General features: G+C 52.6%; 1 protein-coding gene and 1 long non-coding RNA gene across 3 annotated transcripts; one reads left to right on the forward strand and one right to left on the reverse strand.

Moving 5' to 3' along the window:
* Positions 1-225: 225 nt before the first annotated feature.
* Positions 226-5,990, reverse strand: SIX2 (SIX homeobox 2). Of its 2 annotated transcripts, none has more exons than XM_082048125.1 (2): positions 4,124-5,990; positions 226-1,419 (listed from the first exon to the last, which is right to left on the reverse strand). In XM_082048125.1, the coding sequence occupies exons 1-2, from the start codon at positions 4,546-4,548 to the stop codon at positions 1,116-1,118; spliced, it is 729 nt and encodes a 242-aa protein (XP_081904251.1). In that variant the 5' UTR covers positions 4,549-5,990; the 3' UTR covers positions 226-1,115. The 2 variants fall into 2 exon arrangements, with proteins under 2 accessions (XP_081904251.1, XP_081904250.1); XM_082048124.1 differs by having other exon boundaries at positions 3,989-5,916.
* Positions 5,991-7,195: 1,205 nt separating this feature from the next.
* LOC309437583 lies at positions 7,196-8,259 on the forward strand. Its single transcript, XR_014183577.1, has 3 exons — positions 7,196-7,307; positions 7,412-7,515; positions 7,706-8,259. It is a non-coding gene; the product is annotated as an uncharacterized lncRNA (long non-coding RNA).
* The last annotated feature ends 5,637 nt before the right edge of the window (positions 8,260-13,896 follow it).

Raw genomic sequence — 13,896 nt, forward strand, 5'->3', positions numbered from 1 at the left:
ACGGAGCGGAGGTGCCGTCGGATGGAGTGGGGGGTGGTGAGGCGAGAGGTCCGCTCGCCTCTGCGGCGGCAGGGGGGAGTCCCCAGGGTCCCGACACCGCCCGGTTGTCCACCGCCTTCCCCGGCCGAGCCACATCTGCCCCGGCCACGGGACCGCCTGCTCTGCTGCTGCTCAGGGCTGAGCCAGAAAACACCCCGCAGGCGAGTCAAGCAACCGCACGCCGAGTTAGATTTCTAAATTTTATTATAAAATAAAAGCAGAAATATTTTCCAAAGAATGTATTCACATAATATAAACAATGAACAAAACTAAGGTGAGTGACTTGCGGTTGATACTGTCGTTTAGGTCTCGTGCAGCAATTCCTCTTTCATAAAGCCCGGTCCTGCCCTCGTTGCACACCGAAGGGAGAATCTGCCCCTGCCTACCTCTGGGGCTGGAGCCGGGCGGTCACTTCCTTTCCCACTCAGCAAATGGCAAAAGCACCACATGGACAGGGCCAAAGAAGCCATCTCTCTGCATAGCATCAGCTACAAGAAGGTTACAGAGTCTGCCTAGAGCGCGTGTTGCTGATATAACTTGACTACAGCTTTCGTACTCTTAGTTGAAATTGTACATCGTACACCTGCCACGGATACATAACTACAATAGAATAACGGGAGCGATGTGTAACTTTCGAATAGGCATCGAAACAGCGGCCTTGTACTCCCTTTTCCTCCCCACCCCCCCCAAAAAAAAAAAAAAAAAGATTACAATATGCGTCTTCCCACATAGACCGGCCCGATCCGGTGACACCACCGAGAGATCCGTGAAGTTAAGGCTGGAAAGAGCTGCTACACCGAACCACCTTACAGCCTGCCATGAAAATCACAGGTCCTGTCCAACAGTCCTTACACGCCTGAAAACACCTTTAAGCAACCCTTACGGTTTTTCACAACATTACTGCCCACAGCCAAGTCTGATATCTTCCAAATCTGCAGCCAGCCTGCTGCCAAAGGGCACAACACATTCACTAAGGAGTTCGTCATCTCTTTCAAAGTCTCTGGTAAGATTAAAGCGAAAAAAAAATAAAAAGAGCGAAGGCGGGCTGGTGCGAAGGAAGGAGCGTGTACACGGTTTTACGAGCCCAGATCGACCAGGTTAGATGACATGGGGTTAAGGATGGAGTCCTGCAAGCTGTGGTGGTGCATGGGGTCGGCGCTGGGCACGGGGATGGCGCTGGGGCCCTGGGGGTGGCCCAGGCCGTGCAGGGGCTGTAGCCCGGGATTAGAACTGAGGAGCAGCGCGGGGCTGGAGGAGGTGTGATCCGGGGTCCCTGACGGCGTCTTCTCGTCCTCTGAGCTCCCCAAAACTGTCTTATTCCCGTTCATTGACGCCGAGAGTGGGTTGTGGCTGTTGGAGTTGGAATTCTCGTTGTTTTCCCTATAGGAAACATAAAAGAGGGAGTGAAGTCACCGTGTGGCCGCCGCTCCGGGGCGCGCACCGCGGGGGCGGCGGGCGGCGAGGAGCTGGTTCCTGGAGGCGGCCAGCGGGGGTGAATGCAGAACCAGTAGGTTTACAAACTCTGCAAACCTCCAAGGCCTCTTCATCTGGCACAAAGGTCTAAGGTCCACTGAGCTTGTAAACAGAGTCTCCCACTAGCCCAGCGGAAAGTGTCACTTTGCCAAAACATCATTTTCTGCGTCCAAAGCGCCTGCACAGCGTGGGGAGGGAGGGTGGAGGAAAGGAAGAGGGGGAGGAAGATATTTTTTAAAAATTTCTTTTTTAACTTTGAAACTGTTCCCAGGGCCGAAGAGAAGTTCGACCGCGACTTCTCCTGGGAAGGCCAAAGCACGGCTTGCTGTAGACAGGATCGCCCTGTGCAGCAGCACAGCTCCAGAGGCTCTCATCAGACGGGAAAGGCTTTTGCTTAAGTAACTGGACGGGTATGTTTCCCCCCCGCCCGCAGCTTAAAGCTCAAAACATAGCCCAATATGGAAGATAAGGCAAGTAAACAGAGTTAACTCGCGTATTTCCCTGGTCCGCTCGGAAAACACTCCGCACGCCGTCTGCCATCCTTCCGTCCCTCCTCGGGTGGCGGAGGGCGCAGCCCTGCTCGGCGGCGGCGGGACCCGGCACCACGGGTGCGCCTACCGACAGAGGCAGCCGGCTCAGCAAGGCAGGACATAATTTCAAAATTCATCACCGGGTAAATGCCGAGAAATCGCTGGACGCTGGCCAAGCCCTTGCAGATCTATACATACATGCACACATACATACATACACACATAGATACATACACACATAGATACATACATATATATGTATATACATATATATATGTATGTATGGTTGTTTTTTCTTTCCGAAATGAAAATGGCAAGATGAGGTGGGGGCTGCCATCCCGTCAAGACTAACGTGTTTTTTAGACTTAGCCCTCGTAGAAATACTTTAGACACAGCCCTGCCTGAAATACTGAAGGCATTGCCACTCTATTTAAAAGCTTCTGCGGAAGCTTTGAAACACACTAGCTAGCAGAGGTGCCCTATCCTGCCGGATTTGGTGGCGAGCAATGAAGCTATTGCGCTGACGGTTTTTCCTCAATAAGGGCTGCAGGATGTGGCTGGACACACTTTATGCCAAAAAAATAAAAATAGATAAGAAAGCTCTGTTTGAACCAGTTTGCTTGAGTGAATGGCATTCCCATGAAAGATCTGTTTTCTAACGCCTGGAGTGTAATATTATGTTGAGTGTATTTTTCAATGTCAAAAATCTAATTTGTCTCTGGAGACCTCTAAAATTTGATTCCTCGGAAGAAAAAAAAAATGAAATACGTGTAACCTTAATTTCCTTTAGATATTTGAAGGTGAGTCCCCGCTATCAGCAATAAAAAGGATCTCTAACATCTCGTAAAACCAACACTTGCGTGGATTCGAAGGAAAATCAAAGCTCTAGCACCGTTTCGGGAAATATATGGAGCAAATCTGTATGGAGCCCTAACCTGTCGGGCTGCACAGCTGCGCGGCCGTGGTGCTGGCCAGTTCCAAAACACATTAGGCAGAAACGAAAAATAGAGGTCTCTTCCGAGGCACGGATCTACGGGAGATTTCTAATATATTAATTAACCGCGCAGGCCATACGACCAGATCCGTATGGAGTGGGCAGTTCAGCGAACTAGTGAGGAGCCACTGTGAAGTTAGAGGACGGTTTTTGCTGCTTCGAACCGTCTTCCCAAAGGCACAGGGACTGCTGACGGAAAAGTCATCCCGAATACCCAAGGATTAACTTCTGCTAGGTAATGAATTGTTTCTTCAATCCATTTAACGAGAAAAAACGGTTTCAGAATCACGCTTGGTCTAGGAATATACATCTATTAACATGCATTAATGAAGACCTCGCTGGGTAGTGAATACAAACTGCAATTTAATGAGCGAGGTAAAGAGGTTGTTCCGGTCAGATTCTGTCTTGGTCTCCCGCCTCACACCAGGAGCCGACCTTAGAGGCAATTTTTGCTAACACCGTCCAGACCCACTCGTTCCACGCTGCTCCCTCGTCTTTCCCTCTTTGTACCTCAAGGACACGCTCGAAGCTGTGCGGGCCGCGGAGCCTTCGCCCTCAGCGTCGCCGCTGCCGGGCTCTCCTCTCGCCGGGCCATGGTCCCGCACCGGCACCTCCGGCCCCGCAGCCCGAGTTGCGGCGCGGAGGACACGGCTGCTATGCTTAACCGGGAATCGTTGCCGGCCGTGGGAAGCACACCCGGCAAAAAGGGCTGCCCCAAGGCCGCTGCACCGTCTATGCGGGGAGTAGGGTCTTGGAGGGTAAGAAGTCTCGTCAGCCTCTCCCGGGGCTACTTTTGGAGGACAGATTCTATCTCCGAGCGCCCACCCCACTCACTTCTGCTTCTCCAGGACAAGCCGTTCCGCGGGCCTCCCCGCAGCCGGGGCCTGGGCAGAGGGGAAGGCGCGGGGCAAGCAGCGGGGTCGGGGAACCGCGGGCGCCGGGGGAGCCGTACCTTTCCTTGGCCTCGGCCGCGCGGTCCCGCTGCCGGCGGTTCTTGAACCAGTTGCTGACCTGGGTGGTGGTGAGGCCGGTGGCCTCGGCCAGCTCCCGCTTCTCGCGGGGGGACGGGTAGGGGTTGTGGGCGTACCACTCGCGGAGGACGCTGCGGCTCTTCTCCTTGAAGCAGTAGCTGGTCTCCTCGCCGTCCCAGATGGAGCGGGGCAGCGGGAACTTGCGGCGCACCCGGTACTTGCCCACCGCCCCTAGGGGTCGCCCCCGCAGCTTCTCCGCCTCGATGTAGTGCGCCTTCAACCAGAGCTGCTGGAGCTTGGGGTGATTGTGCGCCGAGAACTGGTGGCTCTCCAGGATCTTGTAGAGCTCGCGGAAGTTGCCCCGGTGGAAGGCCACCACCGCCTTGGCCTTCAGGACGCTCTCGTTCTTGTGGAGGTGCTCGCAGGCAGGGAGGGACCAGAGGAACCGCCCCAGCCGCTCGATGTTGCCGCCTTGCTGGAGCACCTCGCAGACGCAGGCCACTTGCTCTTGGGTGAAGCCAAAAGTCGGGAGCATCGACATGGTGAGCCTTGCCCCGCCGCGCACCCTACGGCCGCATAGAGGGGAGCGGCGTGGGGCGGCGGGCAGCGCTCGGCATGCGGGGCAGGCCCCGGGGCGGCGGCGCCCGGCGGGGCCCGGTCGGGCGTCACGGCCGGGCGCGGGGGACCGCGGCCATCGGTAGCGCCCGGCCCCGGAGCGGCCGAGGGAGCCGGAGAAAAAAAGGCGAAGAGCGAAGAAAAAAGTCTCGGGAGCCCGAGCGCAGACGGCTTTCCCCCCCCGGCCGCCTCCTTTTTGTAAGTCCAAGTTGCGAGAGTAACTTTGTGCCTCTTTTGTCTCCTATCTGCAGCGCTCGCAGCGGCCGCGGCTCTCCCACCCCCACCCCCCTCGGCCGCCGGTTTGGGATCTCCCTGCTTCCCCCCCACCCCCCGCCGCAGCAAGATCCCACATAATATAGTGGTAAAGCCCTGCTCCCTCGCTCCTCTCCCTCTCGGAGTTTTTCCCCCCTTTCTTTTTCTCTCTCTCCCCCTTTTTTTTTAATAATATTATTCTAAGCTGGCATGAAAAGTGATTATCCGCGCTGTGATTGGTCCGGTTATCTGACCCGGGGACTGCCAGGAGAAGACAATAGTTTTAGTCAAATTATTTGCCATGGTGACGCTGTCAATCAGGGGTAACCCGATCTGTTTTGAAGTGGCTCCCCGGCTGGGTTGACAGATTGCTCAGATCCACTCAGAGACGGCCCTGCGAGCTGAGATATTAGCTAGCGAGGGAGATATTTCCGCCGTGATTGACGCTGCAGGCGCCCATCGGGGGACAGAGGCAGCGCCGGAGCGCGGAGCCCGGGCCCCTGCCTCTTGCCGCAGGGCGCTGCGGCGCGGCGGGACGGAGCCGCCGCCCCGTCCGGGCCCCGCAGCTCCGTCTGGATCCCAGCCCCACCGCCCAGTCCGCGCCCCGCAGCCCCATCCCAGCCGCGCCGTTCCTGGCCCCGGGCTAAGTCGTTCCTGGCACCCGCAGCTGCCGTGGGGAGAAAACCCCTTATCCAGACGTTGTTGAAAGTTTCTTTCTAAAAACTTTAGCTTGACCCCCTTCCCCAGTTCCCACTAACAACTATCGGAGAGTTTTGTAGAGAAGCGGTCTCTCATGTACAATACAGACTCTCTTCGTGACTTTGGATCCCATTACACGCTGATCGTACCTGCCCGGGAGCCAGGAGGAGGCATGACGGTACAGGACCGGGGAAGGATTGCCTCTCCATTAATCGCCGGCTGTGCTCCGCCACGCTCCGGTGCGCAGGGCGCTGGCATTTTTGATCACTGGACGTCGGGCATTTATTTCTGCTTGACTGCCAGGAGCGTGTCGGGGTGTTTCATCCAGGAGAGGGACACGTGTAAAAGTCAGAGTCACTTTGCGTGATTAAATGGACATTTATCACCCACGCGTGCCCAATGCACACTGCATTTTTAGTTTACTGACTGTGCGGGTCAGGGACTCGTGTCCTTTCCTGTCCCTTTCGCTCTATACAAAGTGAAAGGTGAGCTAGGGAGACTGTGCAAGCTGGAAGGTCGGAGGAGGATGAGTGGGTGAAATGAGCGAGAGAAGGGTGGTGCGGTGCCTCCGCGGGAGCGGCGCCCAGGCTGCGCAGGAGGACGGGACGGCTGGAGCGGCGGCGGGCGCCGCGGCTCGCCCAGGTGGAGGACTTCGGAAGGAGTCTCCTGGGCCCAAAATATGGGCAGTTTCCGTGGCCTTTAATGTTACTCTTTATGCGGAGAAATAATAATGAATCCCACAAGCTCTTTCTATGCCATTTGCAGCCCTGACAAGAGAGGTCTCTGCAATTGTGGGTTCCTGCCACAGTACCTTTTTAGCCGCCCCGGCGCGTCAGGGATTTAGCGAAGCCACAAGAGACCAAGCTGTGGCTCCCCGTTTCGTAGCCTGACCCTCCGCGGCCGATGGATGGAGCCTCCGTGCCGGCCCGGGAGGGGGTAGCGGCCGTCCCCAGGGGAAGGCGAGGCCGGGGCACCGCGCGCAGCCCGGAGGCTCCCGGCGGCGGCGACTCGGGGCGAGGAGCCGCACCAGGGCTGCGGGCAGGCGAAATGCGGCCGGGGAGGGAGGCAGGAGGAGGAAAGTGGGGGGCAGCGGATCAGCCCGCGTCCAGTTCCCGGCACGTCCGGACGGCTGTGCATATCCGCCGCGTACGTCTGTGTTGCGAGTGCACCCGGCTTTGGAAGCTGCACGTCCTCCTACCTGTCCGAGTTTTCCCGAGTGCTGCCATAAAGGAGCAGTGTCAAGCGGGCGGCTACCGCCCTGGATCGCCCGGGGACGCAAGATAGAGGCTTCCTTTTCAGGGCAAGAGAGAGCTGAAATTCGTTTAAAACAATTTCGGGGATGTTGGTGATGGGTCGGTAAAGCCCCCTTACATGATTCTTCCTCCCCGCCTTTACAAAATGAGCCCTCGGCCGCTTACTGCCTTGATGCCGGCCGACTTCTGCAAGATTCAAACTGTGCTTGTTTGTAAACGAAAGCATCCCAGTCTCAGCGCTTCCTAGCCAACATAAGCGGCAGGAGGGTTCGCAGCTGCAGCTGTGGCGGACGGTCACGGGACGGGAGAACCGATCCACTGCAAAAGTTACTCTGAGCAGAAACGGCGAGAGAAGCCCAAATGCCCTCTTCTACCGCCGACCTCCACGCACACACCGTGTGCCTTTCGCACAGGAGAACATAGCGCCGATCCTCTCCCTCCCGCAATGGTGACCGTGGCAAAAGAGAAAAGCACTAGCGAGGTCTGAGCTGTTCCTCCTGCCTCCCCGCTACCCGGCTCGGTCGCCCCACGTTTATTAGGGATGTACCTGACTCATCTTCCTCTCCTTCCATCTCATAACCACAGCGGTTGAATATGAACGGGAGCAGCTGTTCGCCCTAGCCGGAAAGATGTCAAAACCTGTTGCATGGACTTAGATCTGAGAAAATATCTTCTTAGCACCCTAAAATGTGAGTACACTAGCCCATCCGTGGTCGCTTTCACTTTAGGCTGCCTTAGCCAGGCTGCAACTTGCATGTAACGCTAGTTGACTTCCCAGAACACTGGGCAGAGGCAGGGCTAGCCCCTATATCAGCTTGCGTCCCAAAGCAATCGCAAATTAGTGACATCTGGATCTGAATTCTGTGTAACTACTTTTAGCTTTCAGGAAAGAAAAAAAAAATCTTCCTATATACGCTAGAAGAGAGAGCAGATACTGGCTGCAAAGCCACAGCTCGGAGCTAGTCAAGTTGCAGTGACTTGCGGGGGAATCAGGCGAACGGGCGAGGACTGTGTTTTGTTTTGTTTTGTCTTTTTTTTTTTTGCATTTGCAAAAGAGCTCGTTCACTGAAATTATATTTCAGAGTAGGAGGCGTGAGTCGCCTGCTAACGTTTGCCCCCAGTCCGACGCGAACATTTTGCCTGGCCGCTGTCGGGTGTCTCCGCTCAGTCGCAGTGAAAGGTTTTATCTGGGCTGAGCTAAACTTGCGCCTGTCTCCGCTGCCGCCCGGAGGAGCCCGGGGTTTCATCCCGTCCCCGGGGGTGACTTTGCCGAGCGCCCACTCGGGAAGCGCCTCACCCCCCCGCGCAGCCACTGCCGCGCACAAAACAGCGTGCGAGATCGTCAGCGTCAACACAATCATTGTGAAACAGGAATGAAATTAAAAGTCGTTTTTTTATCGTAAGACTCCTTTTATTAAGCGGGGCACAAACTATGTGGGGGAAGGGAAGACGGTCGTGTCGCTTCCTAGGAGCCTTTCCATTACACGTAAGGGATTCGTGTCCACGAGTGAGTGCCAAGATAGCGTTGCGGTTATCTGCACATCTTCCTCTCGACTGTGCCTCGATCGTCTCCTTGCAGACAGCAGCCTGTGTGGGAGGCTTCAGGCCCTCACCGTTACCATTAAAGACAGGAACAGATTCACCCAAACTTCTTCCCTGCATCTTTCCGCAAGTCCCCACGACCGCTGCCTCTGCAGAACCCCAGCCATTACAGAGATCTGAGACATTTTACAGGAGCTCAAACGCCACTCACTGGGCTCGGCGAAAGTCGGAGAGGCGGGAGGCAGAGGGATCGCTCCCTACCTCCCCGCACCCACTCGCACAAGGCAGAGGACACGCACGCTCCTGAGAGCCGGCCTCGGGAAGGGCAGCGAGATGGAGGCTCCCCGAGGGGCGTACAAATTAGAACTCCTGCAATCTTCACATGCCAAAAAACAACACATCTTCCCCGCAGATGTCCACTACCGTGGCAAGGACTGTAGGGAGAGCAAGAAAATGGCAAACAACTCCAAATTTTCGTTTCTTTATTTCCTTTTTTTTTTTTTTGTTTCCTTTTGGCGGGAGGGCAATATACTTTCTCCTTAAAATCAGTGGGCGTTAAAGTGGGCGACAGTCTGCCGCAATTAACCTGCTATTCCTACTAGCTTTTAAAATTAATCATAGTGACCTTTGCCAGGATCCTAGGCCTATCTGCCCCCTAACCCTGGGGGTGCTGAGCGGTTTTCCCGGGGCACCCCGGACACACACGTTTCTCCCTGGTGGGACCCGGCCCCTTCAGGTGGTCAAAGCTCACAGGGGATTCACGGAGACGTTTCGCAATCCGTAACTACGGGTTGTTTTCTCCCTTCCGTTTTTTATTCACGCATGTATTTATTTTTTGCGTTTTGTTTAAAACCCGGGTCTATCCCATCACAGATGGCACTAAGATCCTGTCCCAACTGCAAATGAAAACACGACGGAAGATCACTGCGGGTAACCAAATTAAGGCAAACAACAATGGCTTGTTGTTCCGTGATTTGGGGCGAAAGGAATAATTCAAAGCTTTTGCTGCGCGTAATGCGCCGTTCCTCAAGGGGACCAGCCAAGGATTTCAGATATGTAGCGGGTAACTCGATTATGCTAACAAACTTCGGTTGAAAGAAAACGTTGTTGGGCTGCAGGGTCGGGGTGCTTTGGGCGGGGCGGGTGGGAGACCCGGGGCGCCGGCGGGAGGGGACCCTCTGTCCTAAGGAGCGGCCCCGCTTCCCCCACCCGCAGCTCCGCCTGTCCCCTCCAGCCCGGAGCCATTTCCCTGCCGGCTGGACCTGAGATGCTCGAATAATATTTTGGAAAAAGATGTAATAATTAGGGGATGGTGGCCTGATGCGACGTGACTGTCCTAACTGGCCTCGGTGAACCTTTCCACCTCCTCCTCCCAGCCGCTCCCCGGTGAAATGGGACTCCGGGGGCGGCATTGTGTCCTCAGCTCAAGGCACTGTAACCTCCCGCGCTCCCCAAGAAACCGGATAGCCCCCCAACCGGCACGTCCCGATTAGCTTTATATTATCGCTTCTCTGTCTCGGGCGGGGTTGAGTTTTCACTCACTTCTGCTAACAGCACCCTCCTGACTGCTGTCCCCAGCATTGATATTTATTTGGGGTGTCCCCCCTCCACGGTTCAAGCAAGGCTCAGATCCCGCGGAGGGGGCAGCCGTCTGGGGGGCGGAGAGGGAGACGGGGGCTGGTGCCCACCCAGTCCCCGCGCTGCGGGGACCGACTCAGATGCTCTGTGGCACAAGGGGACTCGCTCAGCAGTCATCGTACAGCTTACAGACAAGACAACAACAACAACAACAAAAGGCACATATGGTTAAAATAAGGAGAGCGAGCGCTTTCTGCCTTAGGGGATTTGCAATAACTAGCCAGAAACGCAGGGCATTGAATCTAAACTTCTGGTGGGCTTCTGAGGGATTGACAACTTAAATCGCACTACAAGCTTCAATTTGACAATATTTGTAAACTTCTTGTTTCCAGGGATCTTCTTGATCAGAGATAGACCAGGTTGGTATGAGCTCGAGCCACGAAGGTCTCTTTTTTTTTTTTTCCTCCTCCTTTCCCCTCTTCCGAGTTGATGAATAGCGATCAGGTTTCTTTTAATGGCTGCCCCCTATTCTCACAGCCTCCCACAACTAACCCAAGAGCCTGTTTCCTCGACCTCGGTTAATTCCGCTGATTATTCCAAGATGATGAGGAAAGCACGAAGATTATTCACTGTTCCTACCGATTCAAGGCATTTTTGTTACCATCTCCATCCCTGGCTCACGGCGATTTGACCGGGGAGTATTTTTAGGAACAGGCTGCCCTCCCTTCCCTCCTGCCCTCCCTCCCCAGGCAGCTGGCAGCTCCGGGGTCTTGTCGCTCCTGCCACTCCGTGGGTGCGCGATCCCCGGCCCTGGGGTGGGGGCCAAGCACGGGCACCCTTTACACATCGTCCCGGGGTGTCTCAGGGCGAGGGCATGAGCAGCATTTCGGTGCCGCTCAGGTGACGGTGGCGCCGGTGAGCTCTGTGCACCCCGCGGAGCTGGGACCCCACGATCCCGCGGGGGGCGTGGGGCGCGTTGCCTAAAAGGGGGACAAACCTCCGGCGCCCTCCTGCAGCGCCAGCGAGAATTTGGGCTCTCCCCTAGGAACCAAAGCAGCTTCCCCGGTCGCGGGCTGGGCTGAGGCCGGGCCCACGGGGCCGCAGGGGGAGATCCACTCCGCGAAATCTCACTAGAGGGCTCTAATACTCAGCTCCGGTCGCTGCTGAGGGAAAACAAGGCTTCATCCTTAATATCCTCCAGTGTTCCCGATAGATTCCGCCTGCTGAAGTCTCCCCCAGTACTGTCAAGGTGGCTTACGTAGGTTGTCACCATGACAAGAAGTCTTTTGTCTCCTTAATAATACAAAACCTCCTGCCTTGCGCTACCTGCAAGTGATGGTGCATCTTCCTGGTATTTAATGGTACAAGAGGATTTTGGAGATCCCCACCCTCTTCTGTAGCCATCCCATGGTTACAGAAGGAAATGCAGCCATGCAGCCCCTAAAACAACCAAAGCTCCTATTTAATGGTGGGCCCCAGACACAGGTGTCCTTGTCAAGATTCTGGGAGCAAGCACTATTTATGGGTACTTAGACTTTTTTTTTTAATTATTATTTTTTAAAATTATTATTTCCCCTTTTTTCCCCTTCAATATAGAAAGAGCTTGTGTAAATTCTTCCACGGCCTGTGGAGTGTAGTATGCCCATAAACACATCCCTCATTTACATTCTGCAAGACTGGGGTGAGCTGAAATGCAGTGGGGTGTTAGCAAACAATACACAGATAGATACTGGTGTCAGACAACACTGTCTGACTTAAATGGAATCTGTTTTTGTTTCGGATTTTTTTTTTTTTTTTTTTATTTTAAACAATTTCTATAATTTGCTGTGGGGAATAAATAATAAATAAATAAGAGTTTATCAGTTGAAAACAAACAAACTACTGGTTATAAGAGAAATTTCATAAAATTTCAGAATGCACTCAGTTTGTTTTAGCTCCCAATAAAGGTTGCAATAAATAAGTAATTTGCCTTACTTGCTGAAATTAAGCAGTACAATTTAGTTTGTTATGTCTTGCAATTATCTCAGAAGTTTTGCATACAGATCAAAACTACAGGAAAAGCTTTGTGGAAAGCTAGATACTTTGGATACATTAACATCACTTTAAAGCTGATCAGCTTTCCAGTGGAAAATTTGCTATTTCTGAACTTGTGACAATGTTCTGTATTTTCATCTATAGATTGTTTCAATATCCTTTTTCCTGGATTAATTCTGTCTCTGTACTTTGTTGTCTTCTCCCCTTCCTTTCATAGGTTCTTGAATCAGCTCAAATACACCATGAACCTTTTACTTCCTAGAAAAAAACACACACAATTCACATAATTTAAAGAGACATTGTATCCCCCCCCCCTTTTTTTTTTTTAATTTTGTCATCACTTTTATCCTCCTTATAAAGGACTTTATGACTCAACTAAGATTGACTTCACTGCTTATTTATGATGCAGAGAAGACCAGTGCAGTGAACACTGAATTGATTTCAGTCAGTTATGCCCCTCCAGCAGGAAAGATTAAGGCTACTATTTTCTCCAACAGCTTAGTTGTGTGCATGGTAGGGTGCATAAGAGCACGTTGTCTCCACTGGAAGGAGATTCCAATGGCAGCAAACACTACCACTCATCATGCAAAGGAGCGGGCATGAGCTCAGGCACCCCATTTGGCTGCTGGCATGCTCCCAGGCACAGCTTTAGCCATGGTCTGTGTAAGACAGAGTTTGGGGGTGCCATGCACACCAGGGGTCACTCCCAAGGTGCAGTCTGCACTAGATGGTACTTGGTTTACCTCCCTCCTGTCCTCCAACACTCTCCCAGAAGTTTTTTCAGTCCCAGGAACCCTTCCATACCCTTGGTCCATACTCTCCTTTGGCTTCATGCTACGCAAGTATCATTTGAACAATTTACAGTGCATGCCTTACGTTATCTCTGATACTCAGAATTGAAACCCCATAGGAAACAATTATTTTTTTGAATGACAGGGTCACCCCTTGGGACCCAAAGACCTAGTGACAAATGCCACTTAGCCTCAGGGCCAGAGAAGGGTTCCCAGCCTTGTTTTTCTTAGCAATAGAGACATCGTTAAAACCTCTCTGCAAGATGGGACTGAACTTCTCACCTTCTTGAGACTCACTGCTTCTTCTTTTATCTAACAGAGTTTAATCAACGCTTAAGTAATTTTCAGTTGTTTCATTCTCCCCATAAGTTGTAGAGGAAGCCCAAATACTAGACATAAGGCTGAAGATTTCACTGAGTGAGCTGTAAAAGCATGGGATTCTTGTGTAATTACCTCTCAATTTTTGTGTATCTGCTACAGCCAGAAAATAATCAGGAAATCACTTGTCGAAGTGTGTGTACATATACACATGCATGCGTGTACATATATATATATATATATATACACACCTGTATTTATATATGTCTCGCTGTTTTAATTAACTTCTGTTTGATTTTAATTCATGGAAAAACAGATCATAATTTCTTTGAACCTAAACCCTTTCTTAAAGAGTAGGATAACCGCATTGGATTAATATAACTTGGTAAATGTTTCCTTAATTATGAGGTCTTCTTCACTTCAGTCACATAAAAGAGATGGTGGGAGAAAGGAAGAGAGCATGAGATAAACTGGAAAAAGCCCAGGAAGAATTTCACAGAACAAAATATTTTTTTTTCTTTTTTCTTTTCCCGATCAATATTCTGAAACAAACACAGTTGTGGGTGAGGGTGATATGTTCATGTTTATTTTCAAGTGGAAGGAGGTTGGCAGCAGCATTTGGCATGCACTGGGGTCTGGGAACTGGGCCTTACAGTCATCAAAAAGAAGTGAGCTTCAGCTTCCAAGAAGAGAAGAAAGTAAAGAGGTATAATTGGGTGAGCTACATGAGTTATGATGTGGAAGCTATAGTGTAATGAGCATGTTTAATGCACATAAGGGAAGGAAAAGTACTCGGTGCCAAATTGG

This window comes from Streptopelia decaocto, assembly GCF_964273445.1.
Source record: "Streptopelia decaocto genome assembly, chromosome: 3".
NCBI classification, from domain to species: domain Eukaryota; kingdom Metazoa; phylum Chordata; class Aves; order Columbiformes; family Columbidae; genus Streptopelia; species Streptopelia decaocto.